The sequence below is a fragment of the Columba livia genome, chromosome 7 (assembly GCF_036013475.1).
Source record: "Columba livia isolate bColLiv1 breed racing homer chromosome 7, bColLiv1.pat.W.v2, whole genome shotgun sequence".
In the NCBI taxonomy this organism is placed as follows: Eukaryota; Metazoa; Chordata; class Aves; order Columbiformes; family Columbidae; genus Columba; species Columba livia.
In genome coordinates, this window is record NC_088608.1 from 5,469,928 (window position 1) to 5,488,455 (window position 18,528).

General features: G+C 34.9%; 1 protein-coding gene across 9 annotated transcripts in view; it reads left to right on the plus strand.

Annotated features, from left to right (window-relative positions):
* Positions 1-18,528, plus strand: part of LRP1B (LDL receptor related protein 1B) — a 687,728-nt gene that overhangs the window by 447,943 nt on the left and 221,257 nt on the right. For all 9 annotated transcript variants that reach the window (XM_065070319.1, XM_065070313.1, XM_065070311.1 and 6 more), the window contains 5 exons: positions 2,705-2,785; positions 4,077-4,244; positions 6,014-6,196; positions 12,200-12,400; positions 14,426-14,671. In XM_065070319.1, coding sequence (XP_064926391.1) covers positions 2,705-2,785; positions 4,077-4,244; positions 6,014-6,196; positions 12,200-12,400; positions 14,426-14,671 — 879 coding nt within the window. The remainder of the gene's footprint in view (positions 1-2,704; positions 2,786-4,076; positions 4,245-6,013; positions 6,197-12,199; positions 12,401-14,425; positions 14,672-18,528) is intronic.

An 18,528-nucleotide genomic window follows, 5' to 3' on the forward strand; every position in this document is an offset into this window, starting at 1 on the left:
AATATACAGTTGCTTAAACAAAGTCAGATTATATAAGTGTAGTCTTTAAAACATTGCTTTTTCTTTTCTGAAGCTTTTTACTGCTGTAATCCTTTTCAGTAGCGTTACTAGAGTTCTATTACTGAGAACAGTGTGTTTTTTTGTCTGCAAAATCTCAATACCTCCATATGTGAGTCTCAACATCTCCTTCCATAACTGCATTCAGGATTTTTTCAGAATTTTTTAGAATTTTTTCATGTAAATAGTTGTTACGTTTCCTAGAATAATCACCTGCTTTCTCTTGCCTTATTTCTTACTACTTTCCTCCTTTTTTTTCTTTTAATAGTGATATAAACCAGAAAGAAAAGAAAGCTAATTTTATATTGACAGTAATTGATATCTGAGCAGTTAGTTCAAAATAGATGACACTTGATAAAGTCAAAATAAAATCATTGTGAGTAAAAATAAGAGTATTAGTAAGGTAGACTTCTAATTGTCCTGTTTCAAGTCAAGTAAGTTCTGTTGTGCACAGAGATAGAACAGGTGATCCCTGTTTATCTGATTAGCTGCACCTTGTGTTCTCACACACTTCAATGATACACAGATGTTAATGTCATCTTTGTAATTTCTTCCCATGTGTTTTGTTTGGTTCCCTGTCAGCTGATCTGGAATATTTATTCAGATAATTTAATCAGTGTTTATCTTACCTGCTGTTTTTCAGTTTGGCTAAACTTTACATATGTGCAGCGTTTTTAGAATCTTGTTTCTTTATCCTCAAGCACTATAATTGTACAGATGTGTCAAGTATTTAATTTTTAATTCTGCCTTATAATTTGATGTCTAATGGTCATGCTGATGGCATTTATTTACCTATGCAATTTACTGGTAGATTTTTTTTTTCTATGAAACTGTTTAAAAGTGCTCTTGTATTCACAAGATTTTATATTAAAAGTAAAATCATGGTTTGTTTTTTGTTACTATCCAATATTGCTGATTGTTAACTGTACCAGTCTTCAGCAGTGAATAACTTTTGGCTCCTATTGATTGAAGAACTTAAACATATCTATATAGGCATATAGCTGGGGTGAGCAGAACTGGAAGGTTGATGCCAGTATCATAGTGAATATGCATTTTCTTAAGATGCATGTCACCAGGTTACCGGATTTCCTAAGAAGCATGGCATTCCTGAAGAAAATTCGAAGAGACCCTCCTTATTTTTCCACTGGTTTTCTAAAGGAAACAAGACTTGTCAGTTTTTGTGTCCATCTGTTTATAAATTTATTGTCATACCATTTGCACTCAATAAGAGAAGAATGAAAGAAATGTCAAAGACCTGGAGGATAATCACAGTCCAATTTGCTTCTCTCTATATAGATCTTGGGTAGAGAGATGAACATAAAGAAAATGAAGTCATGAAGGCATTCATGTGTGGAAAGGGGGGAAATACATTTAATATATGAGTTAAATTTGTGGAAAAATTATTGAACAGCTAAAAAGCAAAATTAAAAATTGCTTTTTGCTTTGCTTGAAGCACATAAGGCAAATATTGTACCTAGGTACCATCATAGTTGCACATAGTTGCATTGTCATATCAGTTGTAGCGACGCTAGAACAGCCCAATGTATTAGTAGCTAGAGCAATATAACGAGAATGCACTTGGAGATTTCTTCAGCTCTTGAGCTTTGCTTTGCTGCTCACAGGATAATGCACCATTTTGGACGTTTCTTTCTGTTGCATTTAGGACGTACTATGGAGGAACTTCCCACCAGAAAGTGGACAAAGTGACCTTCAAATAGCAGTTCAGGCAGATTGGTCACGTTGTCATCTTTGGTTTGCATTAGGTCTCAGTTACTGAGAAGTGCTGTCTTCTCTCGATGGTCTGGATGGAGAATTTAGGTTCCTCTGTATTTGTTTTGAATCAAGTTAGATTTTCAGATTGTTTCCTATGAATTGCCAGGTATTGTAAAATAGATCTTGTATTTTCCAAACCTAATGGATCAAAGTGCTGTTTAACATGTCAATGGAATGAATGCACGTAGTTGCGTTCAGAAGAAAAATAAGTCTGAAAAAATTCAAGTTGCTCTGTGCAGAAGCATATTAGAAAATTCTAGAAAGAAATCTCTGTGTGTATTCTAGGTGAGTCTCTATAAATGATATTGCCTCCGTTTTCTACTACTTTTACTGGAATGCTTGGGGAAATTATTGTAAATACATTTTAATTTTGGATTTTATTATGTCAGTGAACTTTATTTCTTGACTGGTCTTTTGCTTGGTACTTAACCATCTCATTTTATAGTCTACCATTTCTTGTCTTTTACTGGCAGTGCTGTTGCAATTCGACAACCCTTTTGTATCAATAAATGCACAGAATAAAATAGTTTGTATCAGTCATCAAGCTATAATGTCATAAATATTAGCATGCTTGGCGGCAAAGACAGCCCTGGTCCAATGGGAATATGGGACCATGTTATATGACACAGAATAATGCATTTCACTGGTCCATGTTGAGGAATGACAGGGTTTGGTCCAGCATTTACAGTTAAAAGCCTCGTTATCCTCTGTTTTTGGTGGTTCTCCTTTTTCTCCTCTCCAGATTAAGTACCTGTCAGGTCCAAATATCTGATACAATACATTTATGTAATTTATGCATACAGGAAGGTGGAAGAATATTACAAAAGAGGTTATACCTGAAATATTTTTTATTTCTTTTTGAACGCTTTCACAGAATTCCCAACGTGTGAGCCACTGACTCAATTTATATGCAGAAATGGAAGATGCATTAGCAGCAAATGGCTCTGTGATTCAGGCAAGTATCGAGTGTTCTATATCTGAAATGAATATGGTAGGTAATACATAAATATCGCTTTGATATTCACTCTTTTGAGACTGATTTTGCCAGTTTGGCTTGTAAATGGTCAGAGGATAAATCCAGTACTTTTAAATTACTGACCTGACCTGGAAAGCAGCAATATTGAACCTTCATATAACAAATAATGCAGTGGATATTGTAATAGTTATAAATAGTATATTCGGTAGAATGAAGTGTGATGTCAACATTCGTTATTAAAAAAAAAAAAGCTAAGCTGTCGCTTATGAAAGTATTTTCTGCTTTTAGAAAACCAAATAGTTCCAGTGGCCAAAATATCTAAATTTTTGTTGCTTGTGGGTAAGTTCATTTTAATAAATAGCAATGCTTAACAGGGAAGACTAGGAAGACTTTACAATGTAGTTATTTATTTTGTCTGAAAGAGCAAATGTTTGAATGACAACTGTTGAAATGAATCTTCTCTCAGAACTTGGGGTGGGGGAGCATTGTCATCCTGTCCTAGTGCCATTGGGTTGGTTCTTCATCCTCCATAGCATTGTATATTACTACAGCTGGCAGGAATTCATAGCTGTAAATGGACAGATTCCCCAAATTTTCACAGTGTGCTTACTGAAATTCTGTGCAAAGACACCCTTTAGTGCTTACCTAATACATTTATCATTTCCCTCCATTGGCAATCATATTATGGGAATTGCCTTAAGATCACTGTAATGACTACAACGTCAAATTAATGAGAAAAATCATTCCACCCTTGTTTATCTGCTGTTGTCTTTCTCCAGCTTGCAATGATGCAAGTACATGGAAAAGCATCAGTAATACTATTGAGAAGAAATTCTACCATCAGATTTTCGTTTGTGTTTTTTTTTAAACTCCTTGTGAGTGTGCTTAACTGTATAACTTAACAAATCACTTCGAATAAAGTAAAACTGCTGTGTTTGAAAGCCTGTGTAGTTACACACAACTAAAGAAAGGAAGAAAATCTGCAGCCTTCTCATGCTTGCTGGTGTTTGGAGTAGCTGTGAGTTAGTATAAGGGGTTAGACTTTCTGAAATGATGGAGAGTCAAATGCTGTTCGTAAACTAGATTTAAGGAATTACTCACATTAGAAATAATTTTGCCATATGCCTGTGGGCAGTAAACATACTGTTTTATTTGCTGCATGTCGTTTTTTTCTTGACTTTTTGGAAATAGATTTTTTTTTCTCATCACATCTCTTATTCACGTTTTCTTATCTTCTAATAATAATAACAAAATAAATTATTATTTGCAGATGACGACTGTGGTGATGGAAGTGATGAACTAGGCTGTGTTCACTCGTGTTCTTCTGATCAGTTCAGATGTTACAATGGCAGATGTATCCCAAGTCACTGGGCGTGCGATGGTGACAATGACTGTGGAGATTTCAGTGACGAAACCAAAACAAACTGCAGCAAAGAAGGTTAGTTTATTTTTTTCTTCCCACATTTTAATGCTGATAAACACAGGGAATACTTCATGATAAACACAGGGGACCTGTCTTCAGTCAGTGGAAAAAGAGAAAATGCTTTTAACCTTGGTACAGCTTGGAATGGAAAATATGTCAAGTGTAATATGATAATACAGAAGTGTATCACGGAAGAAGAATGCATTTAAAAACAGAATGGGCATTACACTGAGATAAGTTTTGTAGTTTTACTTTACTGAATTATGCTAAATGTGATGTTTGTCCTTTTACAGAGATACATGCTGCCTAGATAAGAGGCAGTAAGCAGCATTCCTTAAGTTACCATCAATATTTTCTGTTTTTTTAATGCAGTAGCACTCTCATTTTTGCATGATCCAAGTTGGGTTTGTTGTTTTGATTTGTCATTTTTGTGGCTTGGGTTTTTTTGTTTGGTTGGTTTTGGTTGCTTTTTGGGGGGGGATGGAGGGGTGGTGGTTTGCTTTTTTTGTTCCTCTCCCCAAATAGTGTTTCTAAAGTGTAAAATGGTTTTAAGAAACTACAGTCCCATTTCAATCACATTGTATTTTTTTGGATGGGGACTGCAAGGGAGCATGCTTGTAGCAAAGAGTGAAGAACGATGAGAATCATAGTGACTTTTCCACAACAAAGTGTAGACCATTTTATTTATTCACTTTCATGAGTTTATATTCTAAATCTAGATGCAGACCTAATACAAATGGACGAATTAGCAAAATGCGGTGCATAACTAGTGTACAGTCCTTAATTTTTATATATTTACAAAAATAATAATTATTTATCTTTATCAAAAGAATTGGTCTGGATCTGAACTACTCACTTTCCCCTCTGTTTACATCTCAGAGCTTAAAGTCCTGCTCTACTTTTTTATATAATACCATGTCAAGTTGAAAATCGTGCTGTAATTATGTAATTACACATCTGCTATGTGATGCATGAATGCAGATTACTTAGGGAGAAAGAAGGAAACTTTTAATAAAGTAAACCACATATTTATAGACAGTGCTTTAAGAATGTGTTCAAATAATGCTTTTGTGTACAAACAGTAATGTATAATTTATCTTTAACTTGTTATTGTCTAGTATGTTGTGAAATACTGGCAATATTCACAGTGGTGAGAGTTTGGGAAAAGAGGGCAAGGATAAAATTGACAAGGCTATACTTAGAGAATTAAGTATGTGCTGAATAATTAAAATCACATATTTATTATGCTTTGAAGTATTCAAGATTGGTTCCATAGCTGCACTGAACTGAAGTTCATTGCCATGGAATTCGGAAGGGCTACAACTAATCTGGCAGTGCTGTGATAGCAGGAGCCGGGCAGGTGTCAGAGCAGAGCTGTGACCTTCGTGTTTTGGGAACTCGGAGATGGACCTTGTTGGAAAAAAGAGAAGAATGAAGGAGGAGGAGGGAACGTAGCTTGAGGATGAGAGGCGGGGCTTGTGAAGCACCCAGAAAACTTCATCAGCCTTGGCGTTCCTTACATCTCCAAATTTGTTCTTGCGTGACAGCTGTGCAAAAAAAGCCTTATATTTACCTTGAGTGGTGGATGGGGGGTGAAGGAAGTGGTCAGGATAAGAGCGAGCTTGTCTGAAGCTTGAGCTAGGAAGGAATAGTGAGTTTTGAGTTTTAACTTGGGGACTCTGATTTTGGCTTTGGTTGGGAAGGAGAAGTCTAAGTCATCATAGAATTGGCACAGAAAAAGCTTAGGAGACCAAGTCCTTCAATGTAATTCTTATTTTTCTAAGAAACTCCCTCTCTTGGAAGATGTAATGGGAAGGAATTCCAGTGCAGTCCTGATGGGAATTGTGTTCCTGAATTGTGGCGCTGTGATGGAGAAAAGGACTGTGAAGATGGTAGTGATGAAAAGGGCTGTAATGGAACTATACGACTGTGTGATGAAAAAACAAAGTTCTCCTGCAAGAGTACAGGTATGTGCCTGCAGATATGTTTTACTCTCATTTACTCATTGTGTGTCTCTGTGTGATTTGATCACATATCTACTATTTGAATATTGCTTTTAATGTTTTTTACTACCGAGGTGTGGTTACTTATCATACTCATACCAGGAAAACAATATTAACATTCTTCTCCTAACCTATTTTCTGATTTACAATATAAAATGGATGGATTTTGAGATTACTTAAAGCTGAAAATGTCCTGTATGATAGTACATCAAACCAAATATTTAAACATAGCATTTAATAATTCTTCAAAGTCCATGTATTTTCTTCTATTTTTCATCTTTGGCCCTAGAAGTAAGTTGATTTAATTGTCTAGAAGGCTTAAAAGAATTAGAAATACAGCAATGGAAGTTTGAACCCCAGTATTGGAAGAAAAGCACAGTCTTTGAGAATGTTTAAAATCCAGTTTGGCTAAGTCTGCTTCATTAAAAAATGAATGTGACAATCTTCACCTGAGGATATTTTGCAAAATAATGCTTAGGTGGAACATTTTCTTAAGGGACAGTCCTGTTAAGGAAGAAATTAATATATGTCAGCATTGTATTAATATTTTTAAATTTTTCTTTCAAAACCCAATGAAATATTGGGAATAAAATAACTTTTAAAAGCAAAATTCAATTGAGAATATAATAAGTAACAATATTTTTTGCCAATAGGCAACTATAATTATTACAGAAAAGGAGAACCCATTCTAATGCCTGTAATATAGCTAAGCATGATAAATGTTGCAGTCTAGTTGTGTGAGCTCTGTCCAAAAGTATTTGTGAATGTGTATGGATGCAGTGAGATAATTTAATCAATTCTACAGTGTGAAGAGAGAGTTCATTTTGAATATGTGAACTACTGTAGGAAGTCTTAGAAATGCTTGAAGATTTGCTGCTGCTTGGATTTTAAACTTACAGAAATCTTAATGTCTGGGTAAATAAATATAAAATACTGAATTTTGTCAAAAAGCGAACATTTCCTTTTGTGTTCTTGCAGTTTCCATAAGGACATCTAGAACAAGTACCTGTTAAATGAAATAGCTTCAATAAGTAAAAAATAAGATTGTTCACTTTAAATAGAATGGTCTGCTCCCTGAACTGGGCTGATAGAAACCCTGGCACAGGAAATACTCTTAATCCTGATTCTTTCTTTTTCCTAATGCTTAAATGGGGAAAAGTTCTCTCACTATGCTGTACTTACCTGTGTTTACAGTCATGCAAAAGGAAGGCAACATCTCAGTCACTTTACAGAGTGACGGATGAAATGTGATTTCTCCACCTGTCACATAGAAATACAGCAAAAAATATTTACCTCGAACACTTGCTAAATTCAAGGGTACATGCCTTTGATTTAGAGGAAAATGCAATCATGCTTGTTGGTTGTGTGGAAATATCACTTTAAGAGTCAGTTGTGACAGTTTCATCCTTAATTTTTTTTATTTCATTATTTTCCTTCCATCCATCCTGGAAGAAGCAAAACTGCTGTAGTGGAGGAGACATGGAACACAAAATGGGAAAAGCAAATTTTTGTTTAGTTCCATATAGGGGGACAGATGAGTAGTAAAGGTTTTATGAGAAATAGTATATCAGGTTTCAGAATAAACGTCATTTTCTCTGTAGATTACTGGAAAGAAATAATAATCTGGCTATAATAATCTGGCTTCCACCTTTATAAAGATTGTTTGCATGAGGAGAAACTGCCTAATTCTTCCCTTACAGGTTGCGAGGTGGTGGCATCTGATTCCCTAATACAGAATATGATGGATCTGGGTAGGAACATGTGTGGAGGGGGACGTGACACAGCCAAGACATTCTGAGCAAAATGATGTTTGGGGGAAAACAGTGAGAGTGAAATGTTACTAGTCACTTTTTTGCTTTTATCTGTTTTGGTTTATGGCTGTAAATAGTAGCTTCAGGGTCTTTCCATACTGTAGTTTTTGTTGGCTCTGGTTAATTTGACACAACACCACAGGCATGAGAGTCGCGTTGTGATTGCAGCGTTTGTCAGCCTTCAGCCAAATGTGATTTTTATGCTTGGAGTAATGGTGGTCACAAGACCCCATCGTGCCCAGTCCCTTTTCTGATATGCACTTAAAACTATCCAATAAAGGGTACCCTGACTTATATAGATAGCCTTTAATTAATATACCTCTAATAGTTAAACATTTTTTCTTAATATGACTTCTGGATATTTGCTGCAAGCTTAGTTGTTTAATGTTTTCTCTGGTGTAAAACTTTTCTGAATATTGAAAGACTTCCATCATATGTCTCCTTTAAATGCAACTTTTGTTGAATAAACTAATAGTTTTTCACCCCCCCTTGCATGACTTCTGTTTTTATGTGTGTATATTTCTATAAACTTTTATGATTTTTGTTGCTCTCCCTGGAATTGTCCTATCTGTGCAGTTCTTGAGCTGCAGTATCAAAGTCAGCCACAATGCTGCAGGGCACCTGAGTTCAGACTTCAGAATGATTTTTCAGAGTTTTTCAAGAATATCACATGGGGTTTTTTGTGACGATATGTGGTGAAAAATATACTAGCATTTGCACAGCAGTAGGATGTGAGATTCAATAACTACCTGATGGAGATTAACTACTATTGGGCTGCTTCTAGCCAGTTATTTTCTCCTTTTAAATAAGATCAGATTTCTTTTAAATTAGACTAGACTAAATTAGATTAGACCAAGATCCACCTTCCAATTCTAAATTCTGATTCTGTCTTCCAAAAATTACAATGTACTTCATAAATCTCTGCTTTTTATTCCATCTTTCTACATTACACTTAGTAGTACTGGACCAAGAGCAAAATCTGTGCAATCTTACTTAAAAATCCATGTAATTACTCTAATTATCATAATCAAGTACTTCTTGGTTTGCAAGACAGCCATGAATACTTCAGTTTAGTAAGCTGTAGATCGTAACTGTATTGTATATTTGTCATACTTATTGCTTTTTATATTTCTTTCAAGAAGCTGTTCATTTTGTATCATACCGTTTTTAATGCAGCTCTGTGGGCTATTATTTTGTACCTTTTTCCTCACATGTTAATAATATACTAGAGGAAAACAAAACAATATGAGAACAAGTAGGATTTCTTTGAAATGGAAAATAATGTGCATAGGAAATAAAGTCAAGGGACGATCACCACAGGGATAGTACTGTCTGAATAGGGAGTGTAAGGCAAGATATGTGAGGTAATAAGCTTTTGAACGTAATGATGGTTCAGAATGATGAAATTTCTGACTGGAGGGATGGATTCAGTTGACATTAAGAATTTAAACAGAAACCACCACAGCAAGTAAACTAGAAAATTATATATGTTGTTCCAGTACTGGTTTTATGCTCAGTTTAAGGTATCATAGTTTTCTGTGATAACAGCTGTCTTCTTCAGGGCCTGAATTTTCTTCTTCTGTCTCATTCAGGAGACATTTATCAACATCTGCTTTCTACTAAAAGCTTTTAAATACCAGAAAGGACCATATTCTTGAAACAAAGTAGTTCAGTCTAAGTTTCAGGTGTGTTCTACAAGACAAGCAAGGTCATTGACTGTCACAACGTTTTGGTAAATATGTCAGATTAGAACATTCTTTAATTTTGATTTGAATGAGATTGAGTCCATTCTGTAGGTTAGGAATGCATTACAGCTTTAGGCAGTAAGAAGTAATTGTAAGAGGAAACCGAATGCAATTAATGTTCCACCAAAGTAGTTTTCCGAATGCTGAATATGTAAACAGTTTAGAAACTTCGTGGGCTCAGTATCCCAACAAAGACTGAATGGTATATAGACCCTTAATTCTGAAGAATTTACTAATAGTGGTAGGAAATAAAAAATATTGGAGAATTATTTGGATTGGACTTTCTCACATATCTATTGCTTCACAACTGCTGATTGACTACTTCAGATGTGTTTCTTCTGTATTACACAAAAGAGCTATGGAAAAGAACAGATATATATCCATTGAGGCAATTAATTTATGATGGACTTTCACTAAAAAGGTTCCTGGAAACCAAAAATGTAAATTTCAATAAGGGGCAATAAAGCAAAAAATACTTCAGTGAATTTCAAGTAGTGATTTCAAGGTAGTCATAATACTTCATTAAGTCTGTCTCTTTAGAATTCTGCCATAGATTAATTCCTTGGAAAGTATATTCTACTTAACAACATGTTGTAGCTATCATAGTGAAAGATGAATCTTTCATTATGAAATATATCTTCATTAAGGTAAGAGAAAGGCAGGAAAACTAATTTGCTCTCCAAACATTTGTATGTATACAGCATTAAAAAACAGATTAGGACCTCCACTGAAAGCAACGTCAATTTATTTTGGGATCTGGTTAGTTTGCCTGAGATTGATATTTTCCATTAACTTTCATTCTACTGCTGTGTCATATATAAAATCAATGATCATTTCAAGATAGTAATGAATATGGACACTTTTAAAAACACTTGTGATTGCATTTAACAGTAAGCTGCATATATATAATGCACACAAGTTTGTTTTTTGTGCAGTCCTGTCTTATCAGTGTAGGACATCTGGGACTTGGACCACTATAGAAAATGGTGGAAGCTTTTCAATTGTAATGGACACCACTCCCTGTTTGAGTTTTTCAGGTGATTTAGCACTGGTAAAATTATGTTCTCTTGTTTGAAACCACACTCACTGTAGTATGATCCTAGAGTTTCACTTTTTGCTTTTCTTCACCAAAAGTTAAAACAGTCTCACACTTGCCCTGTGAGGTGCTGCAGAAACATATCTGTTGTTCTATTTTCACCGTGTTTTATCCCATTGTCGTTCTGTGGGAACGATGGCACCCTTCCCATAAAAGAAGTCCAAAATATCAAATGGAAAGCATTGTGCTAATCTTAAGCCTTATTTTTTTTTCATTTTTTAAGGATATTGATAATCTGCTACTGTGTTGTGGCAGTTACATTTAGGGACAGTTGCTCTAATACGTTGTGTGCATTTCGAGGATCTTCCTTTCACATTCCAGCCTGATTTTCTCTAGCTAAATAGTTTGTGGGCAGAAACACAGTGCAAGATCAGCTTCCCAACCCATAGTTCTACCTCTTGTCTCTTTATCAATTGGCAGATAAAATGCATGCCACTTCTGTTCAGTCTGGGTGTTATCAAAATTTATAACTGGTCCCTACTGGTTGTAGCTAACAAGTCACAAGTTTATGCTTGAAGGTTGAAATATAATTTCAGATATAAGCATGCACACAAACACACCAGTGGTAGCATTCACAATCTTAGTTATTTGTCCCTGTTAAAATCTCTGGCTTAAAATCCCTGGCTTGGGCAATTCTAATTTAATGCGTGCATGGTGATTTTAAAGCTCACACCTGCTTTCTCAATCAAGAGACTCTCTTGAATCTCTAAATGTTGTTGATCAGCCCAAAAGTGGGATTTCCCCTCCCCGTTTCAAGAACTGAAGGACTCTGTACCCTCGTTTGGTAAAACCGAAATAATGTAAGAAATTTCATCTGCTAGAATTATTTTGCCTAAAGAAATGATCATTTATCTGACATAATCTGCAAATATAGTGTGTATACTTCCTAGAAAGACCTTTGTTTCTCAAAACCATGCCAATAGCATGTCTGTCTTTGAAAACATTGTTCCTCTGGAAGCCTGTTGGAGTAGAAAATAAAGGAGGTGATGAAGTGAAATAAGAGTTAAAAAAAAATAGTATAATTTGGTATATTCAACTTAGATTCTAAAGACGTGTCCTGCCTGTATGTGGTTCTGTTCAGCATAAAAATAATTAGAATTGGTGGTGTTTGGAAAATTAGGCTGTCAACAGTAATTTGGACGATGCTTCAGAGCGTAAGTTCAAGTTGGTTTCTTTCTGCTCATCTAAAAAAGTCCTATTAATAGAAAAGCATAATTTAAAAAGAAAAAAAAAATCTGTGTAATGTTGCTGAAGGTTTTTTTCCCAAGTTTGCTTCCAGTCTGATTTCCTTTGTTTATTGTCTCTTCTCTCCAAGGGAGATGCATTAGCAAAGCGTGGCTATGTGATGGCGATATTGATTGTGAGGATCAGTCTGATGAGGATAATTGCGAGGGCTATATGTGTGGACCACCAAAATACCCTTGTGCTAATGATACCTCCATCTGCCTACAGCCTGAGAAGCTCTGCAATGGGAGAAGAGATTGTCCTGATGGATCTGATGAAGGCGATCTTTGTGGTACTTCTTTTAGACACATTTTCCTGCTTATTCTTGCTGTTGTGTGTCACAATACTTGCTGTTGAAAAGTCATTCTTGTGTTAATTTTACTGATATTTTGTCATAGTAGCCTGTGTGAGGATTTATATATATTTTAAATGACACTGGGTTGGTGCTTGAAGTATTAGTTTTCTTCAAATAAGGGAAAATATAGTTGCTTAGGCATGTCTTTAATTTCCTGACCCCTTAAAATACTCCTGGAGGTAAACAGGTTAAAAGGCTCTGGTATATATGAAAGCTTTTAAGCTAATTTGCAGTTCTCAAATTACAATAGCTTGAGTTGATAGAATCCTGTCAGTAGCTGTGTTTATGAAGAAGTGCACTGGAATGACTAGGAGGAGTTAACATGTCTCCTTGATGGTGGTGGTGAAAGGATTTCATGGCACATCAGACAGCGTGGATTATATTCAGTGAAAAAATGTACAAAAATAATCTTATAAATCTGGCAGAAGTATAACAGATAACCTAAATGCATTCTTATAAAATATATGCAAAGATAAAATTAATAGATTTTTAAAAGAACTTACAATACTAGAGCGGTAGTGTTGTACTATAGGGATGGTTTAGGGATACGAAGTGAAACATGGTTTATAGGAAAAATTTGGTTAATTAACCAAGTTAATTAGCCAAGTCACCTGCATTGCTGAGCGCAGGAGGTCACTGCTGCAGGATGTGGCAAAGAGATCTTTACACTGTGGTCCTCTTAAATTCAGTGTTCCTCTGGAATGTGTTATAAGTTGTAGCTCAAAGACAGAGGACCCCCTCTGAGAGCTACCTGTGGATCCCATGCTGTCTAGACTCCCGGTAAAAGAAATTATAGCATAAGGTAATTTATTGTATTTCTATGCTATTTCTGTGTATGGACAATTAGGTTCCTACTAGTAGTAGCCCATTGTGACACCTGTATCCTGTTGGATACTGTGTAGGGCCAAGCTTGTTTTTTAACAGTTTCTGCAACTTTTAGATTGTGTGTTATTACTCAACAGGTATTTCAGCAGTCATTAATTTGTATAGTTTTAAAACATACCTAAGCATAAAGCGAAGGAGAAATATGGGATGTTGGGCAACACATTTGCATGTTAGAGGGGAGGAAATAATTCTGCTGTAGAAAACTATTGTTTTGTAAATCTTATCACAAATGAGCAAGGTTTTCAGAGGCTTGTTAGAATCAAACAAAACAACTAAAAGACACAAATAGATAGGAAAAAGAAAAAAAAGTGAAGTCTAATTTCCAGTGCAGCAATGGACTAGTTTAGCCTTCCCAGTGATATCAATAGTACAATGAGGTAAGAAGTAGTTCTATGCTTTTTATTTGCCCAGAGGTCACAGAATTTTGTAGACACAATTATGATGTTTTAATTCAGGTGCTTTAAAGGTTTCACGAATCACCTTCAGTCCATTTAGCCAGAGCTTTGCAAATCCTCCGTTGCCTGCAGAATATAATGTAGGAGCAGTGACACAGAGAATGCAGAAGCAGTATTCTATGGTGATTGTTATTGGGAAAAGAGGAGAAAGAAATCCTAATTTTTATATCTTTATTTGTGCCTGTTTCTTTGGCAAGTTGCTTGGAGTGTAGATACGAAATCTCAAGTGGCTGGACGCAAAGGAAGTATTTTGGTTGCCACTGAAGGTGGTTGACATACAATGGTCTTTGGGCTGACTCTCTATGGACACTCTTTAATTCTTAAGTGAATGAAACAATATGCATGAAAGTCTGTAAAAACATATATACATTATACATCTGCCTTTCTAAAATCCTGAGAGACTGGCATAAAGCTACCATGCTGAATACTAACAAATGAGATAATTCTAAAAATAACTATAGAAAGCTGTTTAACAAATGTAAGATTTAGTTTCTGCTTTTTAGGGACCTGTTATGTGTTTTAGTTGACCTGGTGACTTTAAGAATACACAACATGACTGACAGCCCTCGTGGCCCTTAATGTTGTTGTTTTTGTTTCGTTTTGTTTTCCTGTGTTATTTCAGATGAATGTTCACTTAACAATGGTGGATGTAGCCATCAATGTTCAGTGGTTCCTGGAGGAAGAATTATGTGCTCTTGCCCAGCAGGATTCAGTCTCAGTATAGACAACAAAACTTGTGAGATTATGGATTACTGTACCAAGCACCTTAAGTGTAGTCAAGTATGTGAACAGCATAAAAATACCATCAAGTGCTCATGTTATGAAGGCTGGAAGCTCAGTAAGGATGGAGAAAATTGCGTTAGTACTGGTAAGCTGAAATTCAGTGTATTTTCAATACTCCAGATGTTAATAGTTGTTATGTCCAGTTAGTGAAAGGTTATTTCTGGTTTTTGTAATAAGTAGTATAGACTTGGATTATCCAAATGTGGTGCTGATAGCAATCTGAAGAATTTATTAAAGCTGTCCCTATACTTGGTGCAGGATGAAGGGGTATTGCAAGATTAGTTTTTTGCTTGTAAGACTTTCTAAGAACGTAAATACCAAATAATGCCTAAGCTATTTGAATATATAGAGCATGTATATATATATATATATGGAATATGAGAGATTTGCTATGTATTTGAAGAAATGGATCAATCTGTGACATCATGATACTCATCAGTATTATTTAAGGGTTCAGAAGCTGAATTCTGGATGTGATGCACGCACATGTAGTCAATTATCTGCTGGCTGTTAGCATTCACAGTTTAAGCTGTTTTTTCACCTATGACATTCTGGTACTTGTTTTTTGACATCAGTAAATCCTGTTCAGCTCAGTAATCAAGAAGAAAACCAACACAAGCCGAAAGGGGAGAGAGGAATCCCCTCGTTGTTCCCTATTGATACGTACTGAAGCATGATTTAGAAACTGTGTTAGGGGTGTCTTTGTCAAGTGCAGCATGAACGCGTGTGTGAAATACAAACACCTATGTGCAATATAAACTGTCATCATGCCTTTAACCTTCCTGTAGGGAATTAAAAATAGCACTGCTTTTGCTGTCTTAGATTTTCAAACTTTCTGTTTGGGATTATTTGATATTTTTATTCTTTATTATCTGTATTCTTTGAATAGTATCTTATCAATTCTGAATAGAAGTATCTCCTGAACTGTCTATTATTTATTTGGATATTTCATAATTCCACAGATATAATTATTAAGATAGTCTTCGTTTATTCCTGATAGGCAGCATTTCCTGACTTGGATAACATGAAAAAAGTCTAAATCAGTAAGGTGGAAATAAAAGCCCACGTTTCCTGTTGCTGGTCACCTCAAGTAGTTTAGTAGTTAGCAGCCAACTTAATGGTCCATCTTTTAGAAAAGGCAAATTCTAATCCTTCCTCTTTGACAATGTTTGAGCTCATTTACACAGAATTTTAACACTTTGTTCCAGTAGTAATTAAGCCCGTGATTTACTTATGGCCAAAATATCTATTGTGTGTAATAAAAAAATAATGTTTCTTTTTGCCAAAATAATTAATAAGTAAGATTTAGTTTCATGTCATAGATGTTATCTTAATTTACGTACTTCACCTTTTTTAAAATTCGTTAAGAATGTGCTGTGCATTCATCAGGCTGGAATAACTGGAATATCTCCAGATTGAGTCCTTGTGTCTCCATGATTGTTACTGTCATATGTGAATAGTTACTGCTACAGTATGAGATCAGGAGCGTATGTTGTTCAGATGTTCCTGAGCTACGCTGATAGTAGACTCAAAACGTGCTTCACTTGCATATCACTCTAGTTCTGTATATCTGAACGGTATTTTATTGCTGTTAAAATTCTTACTTTATGACACTACCTTGGTCTTACTCTCATGGACTTTTGATCAATCAAACTTGTTTTAGTATGGACATTTGCAATAACTGAAAAACTGTATTCCTACTGGGTTGCAGAAATGAAAGGATTAAAAGCATTTAAGACAGTGTTAGTAACTTTGTGGATGAAAGCTTGAAACAAACTTTAAATTAAAGCAAATAGAAATGAATAGTATTTGGAAGCTAAGGGAGAAAACCCCGAAGTGAAATATACTCCTGATGAGAAGTAAGAAAAGTGAGACTTTGGTTTCTCAGTATTTCCAAAGTCCATGAGCTATTTCTAATTGTTTACTGATGTTGATGAGAGTCTGAAGTTACAAACTGAACTTCACGGATTTCCTCAAATAATGTAATATTAAATATATGATCATATACATGTGATTTCAGCTGGTATAAAGAAAAAGGATAACTCTCTTTATAAGTTGTGAAGATACCATCCTGATGCCTAAAGCAGCAACAAAATTATTCCATATTAAATATGACATATGCTTTTATAGTCAATAATAATCTTGGCCCCTTTCAGTTTATTTCATTTGAAAGGCATGATAAATAGTCTGAAAGACAGATCCCCTGATACTTGAGTTGTTGACTGTGTGAACAGCATTTTAGTCAAGTGAGCACAATTTTAGTCTCATTTGTGAATCTTTTAGCCTCAAAATGTCCACAGCATTTACATCTCTGTGCATGAGATCTTAAATTAACATAAAGAAAAAGCTTTCAGATAATACTATTACAAGTAGAGTTCAAATTGATCTTGCAAAGATAAATAGTCCCCCAAATGCCAAACTACTTCTATACCAGTTGGTATAAAGTAGTTCTTAAAATAGCCATAGTGATTTAAAATGCCTTGAACCGGAGGTAGATGTGTATTATATTAGAGCAGTAATTCATAATCCCTTTTCCAGGAGAGAAAAATTAGTCAGATGACAATTATTACCTGCCCTTAGCTACATCTTTTTGCAGTCTAAAATAGCACTTTTCCTATATGTAGTTAAACGCTTTACTAGTACATAGCAATAATGTGTAAAGTTAGTACGTAGGACTTCACTTTTTCAAAATATTATAAAAACATTTGCATGGGTGTCCATCAGAAATCTAATGGGAATATGAATGCTGAAAATGTAATATATGTGATTTTTTTTCCTTTTTGTGGATGGCATATCAGAATCAGTGTTTTTGTCAGAGGAATCTAATGAATTACCGGAGAAGTATGAGTCATGGAATAATAAATATATAGAAATACATTTCTTGAATTGAACAGTTCTTTTCTTCTTAGTTTCTCTTCCCATGTCCTTTCAATGTCTTTCCCTTAGTTTCTCCTGTTTGCCCTTATTTCTGCTTGTTCTCTTCATTTCTTAAAGGTTTTAAGTGTCGTGTTTTTCTCCTTCAGAGTTTCTCCACTTTCCATATCTCTTGTTTTCATCTAGTTTGCTTTTTGCTCTTCTGACATATTTATTGTTACATTACTGACTTCCCAAAGACTAAATGTTGCATTCACGTTTAAATTTGTATTGATTGAACTGAACGTATGCTACAAAGCTCCATTATTCAGATAGAAAGTCAATATAAATTGTATATTTTCGTACTCTTCTTCGTAGTTTCTCTTGAAAGACATTTCAAAATAATTTGTGCTGGTATATTGCACTTGAACTCTTTTAGATTATAGTAAGCATACAGAAGAAATTGTTCTTGTAAGATATTTAGATTTTATGTTCAGCCTTTCGGAATTCAGAAGGTTTAATTCTATGCAAAACAAAAACCTCCGTATTGCTTGTGTTTCACTCTAGGAGAAAGAACTGGGTGTGTGGGGGGAAACCAAAACAGTTTCTTTCCCACAAAAAAGAACTGGTGTGAAAAAATTTCTTTATAAAAGTAGATATAAGAAGTTGATTCAACAGTTTACACAATCCAATTTTTGTCTTTCTTTTTTGCTTTATTAGCAGAGCTACTTGTTTGAAAAACTTTTCCTAATCTAGAATATGTAAGAATTATAATAAAAAAGCCAGTATTGTTGACCTATGTAGAGAAGACTTACAGTTATTTATATACAACTTATATACAATTTGATATAACATCACAGGCACAGATAATCTAGCATTAATTGAATAAGGAAAGAGAACTTCTAGTGGTAGCTGAATTTGTTATGGGGTCTATCAATAAGCATATAAAATGTTAATTTTCTTGCTTGGTTTGGGGTGAGGTATTTTTGTTCACTTCAATTGAAAACAAGAGATACATTATATATGTTGAAAAGGTACGTTACGTATATTTTAGTTAACTGTTTCAGCTAACTGGCATTTGGAAAAACA